Source organism: Cricetulus griseus (genome assembly GCF_003668045.3).
Source record: "Cricetulus griseus strain 17A/GY chromosome 1 unlocalized genomic scaffold, alternate assembly CriGri-PICRH-1.0 chr1_1, whole genome shotgun sequence".
Taxonomy (NCBI): domain Eukaryota; kingdom Metazoa; phylum Chordata; class Mammalia; order Rodentia; family Cricetidae; genus Cricetulus; species Cricetulus griseus.
In genome coordinates, this window is record NW_023276807.1 from 211,840,212 (window position 1) to 211,850,494 (window position 10,283).

A 10,283-nucleotide genomic window follows, 5' to 3' on the forward strand; every position below is an offset into this window, starting at 1 on the left:
TCATCCTCAGCTACATGGTAAGGCTGAAGCCAACCTGTTCTACAAAGCAAGACTATGTCTCAAAATAACAACAAAAACATACTTCCTTAAGCCAGGCAGACACCACTCATGCCTTCAATTCTGGTGCTTGGGAAACTGAGTGGGGAAGATTATAAATTCAAGGTTTGCAATACATACAGAGTTCTAGGCCAGCCTAGACCAAAAAGCAAGAAAGAAAATTATACCTAAAGAATGCTAAAATTTCTTAAAGGATTACTTTATGCTACCAAGTGAATAATACACACAAAAAATTATGGTTATTCAGTATCTACGTATCATATACAAACATGATAGAACTACAAATATATACCAAAACAAGCCATGCATAATGGCACACACTTACTTGTAAACCCAGCACTCAGGAGGCTGAGGTAGAAGGACTGATACTAAGAAGCTAACATCTGTAGACTAGATTTAAAAAAAAAAAAAATGTCTTTGGGAGAAAAAAAAAAAAGCCAGGCCTGCTGGTGCATAGACACCTTTAATCCCTTCACTCCTGAGCCAGAGGCCATTTTGTCTCCATAGCAAGCTCTAAGCCATCCAGAGCCCCATACATCAAGACCTTGTCTCAAAAAAATTAATAAAGATATAAAAACAATCAACACCAGAATTTCAAACAGACAGTCCATATTTAACTGAACTGGGAACAAGATATTACTATATAACAATATCATATAACAAGATGTAACAAACTTACGTTGTTAGCAAGAAGGCCCCATCACCACATCTCTCCAGAGCCTTGCGAGCAGGAGGTTTCGCTGCAAATTCTACAAAACCTTTTCCGGTAGCTCTACCACGATCATCCACAACCACAACAGCTTTCTCTACTGGACCAAACTGGGAAAATGCTTGCTCTAGAAGCTCATTGGAAACAACTGGAGAAAGATTCTTGACCGTGAGGGCTGCTCCATGTGTAGCAAAGCGAATTCGGAGAGGTCTGCTCTTCAGTATGGTGCCATCCAGCTCTGCTTTTGCAATTTCAGCCAGGGTTCTGGATTCCTTTTTAAGAGGAAAAGTAATTTTTTAAAGTTGAATAACAAAAAAATTAAAATAGGCTTGGCTCTAAGACTGGCTAACAATGGAAAACAGATAAAGTCTCTTATCTATTAATTTGGGCATCACATGTTTTTACTAGGTATTCGAATCATCACTGTAAACATTTTAAGCTTAAAAAATAAAACACTCAGTGGGGGTTGGGGGGGTTAGAGTGTGTGTGTGTACTGCACACCTTGATCCCAAAACTGGGGAGGCAGAAGCAGGCAAGTCACTGAGTTCAAGGCCAGCCTGATCTGCTAAACAGCCTCCAAACTCCAAAGCTATAGAGAAACCATGTCTGGAAAAACCTAAAATAATAATTCTTTATATATACCTCAATCTTTTTTATTTATTTATTTATTTTGGTTTTTTTAAGACAGGATTTCCCAGTAGCTATGGAGCCAGTCCTGGAACTTGCTCTGTAGACCAGACTGGCCTCAAACTCAAAAGATCAGCCTGTGTCTGCTTCCCAAGTGCTCGGATTAAAGGCATGGGCCACCACCACCCAGCTACACACTTACTTCTTAACATGAAGGCAAGAACTGGTCCAGTCCACAAATTCCTTGTTACTTGATTCTCAATGAGACCCTATCTCTCAAAATAAACAAATACCGGGCCACCAAATAAAATGACTGATGTTTGATCCTCAGAACCCACAAAAGGTAAAAGAGAACAGATTCCCAAAGGTGTTCTTTGACCTCTACATGCATACAACTAAATTTAGCAAAAATTGAAGGAGAGGGCAGGAGAGATGGCTCAAAGGTAAGAGCCATCTATAATGAAATCTGGTATGCTCTTCTGGCATGCAGCCATACATGCAAGCAGAAAACTACACATAATAAAATAAATCTTTAAAAAAAAAGAAAAAAGTTGAGGGCAGTAGTATACATAATAAATAAAATCTTAAAAAAAAAAAAAGATTAAAAACTTAACTGGGTGGTGGTGGTGGTGCAAGCCTTTGATCCCAGCACTGGGGAGGCAGAAGTAGTTAGATCTCTGAGAGTTTGAGGCCAGCTGGTCTACAGAGAGAGCTCCAGGACAGTAAGAATGGTTATACAGAGAAACCCTGTCTCAAAAGAACAAAACACACACACACACACACACACACACACACACCCACACCCACCCACCCCCCACCCCACCCACCCAAACATGTCATCTTTAATCTCAATACTCTTGGGAAGGAGGGACAGGCAGATTTCTTTTTCTTTTTTTTTTTTTTTTTTTTTTTTGGTTTTTCGAGATAGGGTTTCTCTGTGTAGCTTTGGAGCCTATCCTGGCACTCACTCTGGAGACCAGACTGGCCTCAAACTCACAGAGATCCACCTGCCTCTGACTCCCAAGTGCTGGGATTAAAGGTGTGTGCCACCAATGACCAGCGGGGCAGGCAGATTTCTGTGTGTTTCAGGCTACACTGGGTTACAAAGTGAGACCCTGTCTCTATAAATAAATATTACCAAATAAAAAGTATTTCTATGGGCTGTGAAGATAGATCAGCAACTTTGCTAGCAAGCCTGACAACCTAAATTGTATTCCTGGGACCCACAAAGTGGAAGAAGAGAAATGATTCCTGCAGGATGTCCTCTGACCTCTACATGGATGGTGTTGTGCCCATGTATATACACATATAAATAAGCAGAAGTAACAGAAAATACTTTTTTATACAAGTATTTCTAGGAGCTGGAAAGATATCTCAGCAGTCAGGAGTGCTTGTTGCTCCTGTAGAGAATCTGAATTTGGTTTCCAGAACCTACATAATGGCTTGCCACCAGCTACAGTGGATCCAATATCTTCTTCTGTCCCCCATGGGCACTAGGCACACACATGGTAGACACATACATGCAGGCAAAACACAAAGAAAAAGTTGAAAATGATAATACATTTTTAAAAGTACTTCTAGAAAGAGGTATTGGTGACACCTATAATCTCCACACTATGAAAGCTGTCTACATACTCAACCTGTTTCTCGAAATCTCCAGAAACACACACCAGGCACAGTTCCTATCACGGTTTTATAGCCATTCTACCATTGATATTCATTAAGTCACTACATACCAATATTAATATTCACATCTAGGATACAATTATATATGCATTCCAACTGAAAAAAATATACTTTTTTTAAATTTGGGGTTTTTTTTGTTTTTGTTTTTTGTTTTTTGTTTTTTCCCAAGACAGAGTTTCTCTGTGGCTTTGGAGGCTGTCCTGGAACTAGCTCTCGTAGACCAGGCTAGTCTTGAACTCACAGACATCCACCTGCCTCTGCCTCCGGAGTGTTGGGATTAAAGGCGTGCACCACCAACGCCTAGCCGAAAAAAAATATACTTGATCAACATTTAAAATTTAGAAATTTACTTGATGCTTACAGGATTCAAATTATACTGTAAAATTATCTAAAAAGTCAAATTTCTATTAGCTAACTCCTAGTTTTCAATTAACAGGTCTTCCTATTCCTATACAAAAAATATTGGGTGCCAGGTTTAGAAAAGTACACCCCCCCCCTTTGAGGCAGGGTCTCTATATTTAGTCCTGACTATCCTAGTACTTGCTGTGTAGACTAGGCTAGCCTGGAACCCACAAAGATCTTCCCATTTTTGCCTCCACAGAGCTAGGATTAAAGGTGTGTCCCACCAAGCCCAGCTTACAGCAGTATGTCCTAAAGGAGCAAAAGGCAGCCTGTTCATTTCCTACTTTTCGAAAAATTTATTTATGTATTTTATGTATGAGTGCTCTATCTGTATGTAGATCTGCATATCCAAAGAGGGCATCAAATCCAATTATAGATGGTTGTAAACCACCAGGTGGTCAGGTGGTTGTTGGGAATTAAATTCAGGACCTCTGGAGGACCAGTCAGTTCTCTTAACTGGTGAGCCATCTCACCACCCCCCATTTCCTACTTTATAATTCCAGAAATTATTCTTAAGTGAGAGGAAGCCAGGTATGGTGGCTTACACCTGTAAACCCAGTGCCCAGGAGGCTAAGGCAGGAGGACTGCCAGAAGATCAAGATTGACTTAGGCTATATTAATGAGTTACTGGCCAACCTGAGCTACTTTTGAGATACTCTTACTCTGTAGTTCAGGCTGGCCAGTAACTCAAGACTCTATCTCAAAAGTATATGTAAACAGTCCATTGTGGTGGTACACATTTTTAATTCCTGACTCCCAGGTGGTAGAGGTATGGTGGCTCTGTGAGATTGAAGCCAAGTTAGTCTACAGGGTGAGTTCTATGCCAGCCAAAGCTGCATAGACACTGTCTCCATGGGGTGAAAAAAAATTTACCACAAGACAAGCTGTTTCTCTTTGTCTAAAAGGTAAGTAAATGTATTTAGGGCTAGAGAGACAACTCAAGGGTTAATGGCACCTGCTGCTCTTTCCTAAGACCCTGGTTTAATTCCCAGCACCTACATGGCAGCTCACAACTGTCTGTAACTCCAGTCCCAGGGGATCCAATGCCTGCTTCAGGCATACATGCAGGCGAAACCGCATAAATGTAAATATAATTAAGTAAAATTTTTTAACTAAATGTATTTATATTTGCAATATGTACTAAATATTTAATTCTAAGAAAATTTCCATGCCTCATTAGTAACTTGAATTTATCCTTCTCTTTTTTTTTTTTTTTTCTTGGTTTTTCGAGACAGGGTTTCTCTGTGGCTTTGGAGGCTGTCCTGGAACTAGCTCTTGTAGACCAGGTTGGTCTCGAACTCACAGACATCTGCCTGCCTCAACAGAGTTTATAATTCTATGCACACCCTGTGGCTAGGTCCCCTGTTGTCAAAAACAAGAGAGTTTCTCCATTGCAAAAATTAGAGGCTTCCTGAAAAATTCCTTAAGAAAGATTCTGGTCTTTTGAAAATAGGGAAAACCTGGGGAATCAGATTCTATGCCACAGGAAGGGACCCTGGGGATAGATAGAGTCAATCATTCTTACCTGGGTGGTGGTAGCTCACGCCTTTAATCCCAGCCCTTGGGAGGCAGAGGCAGGAGGATCTCTGAATTGAAGGCCAGTATGGTCTACAGAGTGACTTCCAGAACAGATAGGGCTATAGAGAAACTTTTATAACATCTCCCTGCATAAATGTTTGCTAGGGTGGTAATTAGCTCTCTCTGCCTCCTGCTTCTGGATCAAGATGTCACCTGTCAGCTACTACTCCAGCACTATGCATACATGCCTGCTTGCTGCCACGCTTGTCACCATGATAATCAAGGACTAGAACTGTGCTAACTTCTAAAACAAACGCTACAAATGCTATGGCAGGCATGGGTGACACACACACACACACAAACCCACCCACCCCACACCCACACCCCCACACCCCCACACACAGAGAGTAATAAAACTGCTTCAAACATAAACTAAGCATAATTCTTGCCTAACGTACTGGATTTTTTCTTTAAGATGTACGATAACATTCTAATGCTAGGTTAAATCAAACACATCGTAGCATCCATCCTTGCCCTTAGCTACTGTCAGGAGTTTTCGGACCTGGGAAGCTTCAGGTAGACAGCAGGCAGTGCGGAAAGGGAGAGAGAGCGCACAGGGCTCTTACTTGTCGGGCGTTGGTGGGGCACGCCTTTAATCCCAACACTCGGGAGCCAGAGGCAGGCGGATCTCTGTGAGTTCGAGGCCAGCCTGGTCTACAGAGCGAGTGCCAGGACAGGCTCAAAAACAATACAGAGAAATCCTGTCTCAAAAAACCAAAAAAGATAGATAGGTAGATAGATAGACAGACAGACAGACAGACAGACAGGAGATGCTGGGGATGGAACCCTGGGCCTTGAGGGTGCTAAGCCAGCGTTCTGCCACTAAGCTACATCCCTGTCCCTCAACGCACATTCCCCGTCAAAGCAAAAGGAGGATGTGGATCACTCATTTAACAAGTCCGCTGCTTAAATTTCTCATCAAGTTCATCCCCCAAGTCACCTCGAGTCATCACCGTCTCAGACTGGCAAGACTATCAAACCAGACGCCGCCCGCCCTCTGACCCCGCCCCCCTGCGGTACCTGGACGCTCGCCGCCACAAACCTGAGGCTAGCAGGGCGCTGAAACGCTTCGGCGCCCACACGCCAAGCCGCAGCCCCCGCAGCCTTTTTGTTTCCTCGCGCCCCGCCGCGGACTCACCAGGCGGATGAAGCCGAAGCCCCGGTCGCGGTTGATGAAGACCTCGCTGGGCTCGCCGTAGCGCTCAAAGAGCCTCTTGAAGTCCTCCTCCGTGATGTCGGTGGGCAGGTTACCCACGAAGAGGCGGCAGCGCTGCGTGTACGTCTTCTCGCCCGGCTTGAGGAAACTCTTGATGTCGATGGTGAAGCCCATCTCCTCGTCCGCGTGCTCCTCCGAAGGCGCGGGTGGCGGCGCCTGTTCCCCGGCCAGGGTCAGCGCCATGGCCGCCGCGGGCACCGGCTCGCCCTCGCCGGCCGCCGACTCCAGAGCGCGAAGGCGAGCCGGGTTTTTCTCAATGCGTACTTGCTTCAGGTTCCCTCTTAACATCATCTTAGCGAGCTCGCCTCGGATGCTGGATGCGGCCTAGACTTCAGTGTACACCCGTCCCCACATGTATCTATGGAAACGAAGCAAGGAAAGCCAGGTAAAGGAGGGGAGCCCTGCCTCCCCGCGATCACGCCGGCGGTGGCCGAAAGCTCAAAATGGCGCTGCCTCAAACTGCAGTTGGAAGAGACGCGGTCTAGAGTCCCGCCCCTCCGCAACGCGCCTGCGCAAATTCCGCGCTCGCAGACCGTTTGCAAGCACGGCGCGTGCGCACACTGTGGCGAGCCCAGCGGCGCTAGGGACCTGGCATCCTAAGATAGTAGAGACTTTTGCAGGAGAGGATTTTTTTTGTTTTTGTTTTTGCTTTTTGCAACCGGATCCGAGGCTGGCCTTGAACTTTTGATCCTCCGGCCTCACCCCTGGGACACCCAGCTCAGACACTACCTGTAAAGAACAAATTATACATTTTCAGTACAGTGTGAAAATATAGGGAATGTATTTACCCCTTTTAAACATTACGGTAATTATCATTGAATGGGAAAAAGAACACTTGCATGTTTTAAGCACTGGGTAGACTAAGGAAGAAGGATACAGAGTTCAAGGTCAGGTTGGGCTACACAGCAAAGTGATATAAAAAAAATTTTAATCACCTTCTTTATTTTTTTTCTTGAGACAGGGTTTCATCTGTATAGCCCTGGCTATGCTTGCCTCTTTAGAACGGGCTGGCCTCGAAACTCAGAGACCCACCTGCCTGTGCTGAGATTAAAGGCATGCTCCACCATGCCTGACAAAACTTACATCATATGCTGCTTTGTTGTTTTGGTTTTTCGAGACAGGGTTAAAATTTACGTACGTTACAACAGTGGTGGCGCACGCCTTTAATCCTAGCACTCAGGAGGCAGAGGCAGATGGATCTCTGTGAATTTGAGACCAGCCTGGTCTACAGAGCGAGTGCCAGGACAGCCTCCAAAGCCACAGAGAAACCCTGTCTCGAAAAACCAAAAAAAGAAAAATAGAAACACAAACAAAAAAAATATTTCCAACCAATTGAAAACACCTTGTGACAAGTATGATAGTTCACACCTGTAATACCAGCTAGCACTTGGGAAGCAAAAAAAAAAAACAAAAAACAAAAAAAAAAAAAAAAAGACAAAAATAATAGAATTGTTAAAAATCCTTTCCTAGCAAGTGACAGGATAGGCTCCAAAGCTACACAGAGAAACCCTGTCTCAGAAAAAAAAAAAATCATTTCGTAATTAAGCAATCCAATTTTATTTTTTCAGAATTCGGGAACTGAACCTGAGCCTTTGCACATGCCAGCACTGACCTATGTCAGAAGACCTACAATCTCTGTGAGTTTGAGACTAACATGGTCTACAAGAGCTAGTTCCAGGACAGCCTCCAAAGCCACAGAGAAACCCTGTCTCAAAAAATAAAAAGATTAAAAAAAAAAAGTACTTTCTGCTCTTGTGGAGGACCCAGTTTGGATCTCAGCACTCAGCAGGTGGCCGACAAGCACCCATAGCCCCAGTTCCAGGGAATCTGAACCTCTCTTCTGCCTTTTTGGGCACCTGCACACATATAGTGCATATAAACGTTTGCAGGTACACACAAATACACATAATAAAATGTTATTTAAAATTGTAGCCCAGCCGGGCGGTGGTGGCGCACGCCTTTAATCTCAGCACTCGGGAGGCAGAGGCAGGCGGATCTCTGTGAGTTTGAGATCAGCCTGGTCTACAAGAGCTAGTTCCAGGACAGTGAAACCCTGTCTTGAAAAAAAAAAACAAACAAACAAAAAAAAAAACTTTACTGTCTCCATATATAAAGAACCTGCTTTAAATTTCCATGCTAATTTACAACCCCCAGAATGTACCAAGTGGTACCTTTAGGTAGAAGGTCAGGGCTAGCTAAAGAATTGTTTGGTAAGGTGTTAACTATATAAAAAAGACATTTATAATTTAAAAACCTACCTTACACAGTCTTATATTTCTTTTTTTTTTTAAGATTTTATTTATTTATTTTGTATACAATTATCTTCATGCATGAACACCAGAAGAGGGCACCAGATCTCATTATAGATAGTTGTAAGCCACCATGTGGTTGCTGGGAATTGAACTCAGGACCTCTGGAAGAGCAGTCAGTGCTCTTAACCTCTGAGTCATCTCTCCAGCCCCCAGTGCTGGGGGCGCCATGACAAAAGTAACCTTGGACCTGTAAGAGAATTGGACAGAAGCTGCCAGTATAACCCATAATAATTAGAAAAATAACTGCCTTCAATCCTTTCCTCCCTGATACATAACATCAGGGCTGATCAAGTAGCTTACAGAAGGAAAGATACATTTCATGGTCAAGTTACCTAGCAACCCTTCCCCCCTTTTAACCCATTATCTAAAACCTGCACCCTGCGACCTTGGTAACATCCTGCACTCTCAAGGACTCACGAACAGGGGCATCCCCCCACCACACACCGTTTAGTTATGAGGTATATGGCTTCAAACAACCTGTCCCTGCCTGTCAAGCTCCCCGCTTGGCACGCCTATATAAGGCCCTTGTGAAAAATAAAAACTTGCAGCTTGATCAGAAACTTGTCTTGCTGTGGTTCTTTTCTCCTTGACCCTATCGTTCTAGGTTCTTTGGTGACTGTAGCACATCGGGGTGTGAGCTTGCATAGTGCCCCACACCCCAGTCTTATATTTCTTTTGTTGTTATTGTTATTACTCTCCCCACACACACCCAAACCCCAAGACAGGATTTCTCTGTAGCTTTGGAGCCTGCCCTGGAACTCTCGCTGTAGACCATGCTGGCCTCACACACACACAGATCCAGCTGCCTCTGCCTCCTAAGTGCTAGCATTAAAGGTGTGAGCCACCACCACTCCGCACAGTCTCCCGTCAATGATTTTTTTTTCTTTAGGAGGGGAGTTGTGGGGCTGCAGAAACCACTTGGTGATTAAGAGCAGGGACTGTTCTTCCAAAGGATACAGATTTAATTCCTAGCATTGACATGGCAGTTCACAACTGTCTGGAACTCCAGAATATACAACACCCTCACATTGTCATATTTGCAGACAAATCAATATACATAAAATAAAAATCAATAATTTTGCTACGAAGTGGTGGAGAACACCTTTAATCCCAACCCTGAGGAGGCAGAGGCAGGCACATCTCTGTAAATTCGAGGCCACCCTGGTCTACAGAGCTATTTCCAGGATAGCCAAGACTGTTACCCAGAGAAACCCTGTCTTGAAAAACAAACAAATACATAAATAAATTTAAAAAGGAGAGGAGTTGTGAAGGGGCATCTTAAATGCTTTATAGACAAGAAAAAAAACCACTAAAACCAATTTACTCATCATCAACTTTTTTTTCTTTTCTATTTCTTTCTTTCTCTTTTTTGTTTCAGACAGGGTTTCTTGGTGTAGCTCTGGCTATCCTTGAACTCACTCTGTAGACCAGGCTGGGCTGGAACTCAGAGATCTACCTGCCTCTGACTCCCAAGTGCTGGTATTAAAGGTGTGTGCCACCATGACCCAGCTACCATCTCCTTCTTCATCTTCTCCCTCCTCTTCCTCATCCTCTTTGTGTCCTCATTTTCCTGCTCTTTTCAGCCCTGACTGTCAGGGCCCCAAAAATATTGACTATGATATTTTGGGGTGCAAACCTCGGCTCAATTACAGGAGCTCGAAGCTCCCATTGTCTTTTAGATGCCAGCTGGTTACCT

General features: G+C 43.8%; 1 protein-coding gene across 1 annotated transcript in view; it reads right to left on the bottom strand.

Annotated features, from left to right (window-relative positions):
- The window catches only part of Pspc1 (paraspeckle component 1), a 54,593-nt gene extending 47,857 nt beyond the window's left edge, over window positions 1-6,736 (bottom strand). Inside the window, exons 1-2 of the mRNA XM_027390506.2 lie at window positions 6,198-6,736; window positions 737-1,038 (exon numbers count right to left, since the gene is read on the bottom strand). Of these exons, the coding sequence (XP_027246307.1) occupies window positions 737-1,038; window positions 6,198-6,566 (671 nt within the window). The 5' untranslated portion in view covers window positions 6,567-6,736. The remainder of the gene's footprint in view (window positions 1-736; window positions 1,039-6,197) is intronic.
- Between the last annotated feature and the right edge of the window lie 3,547 nt (window positions 6,737-10,283).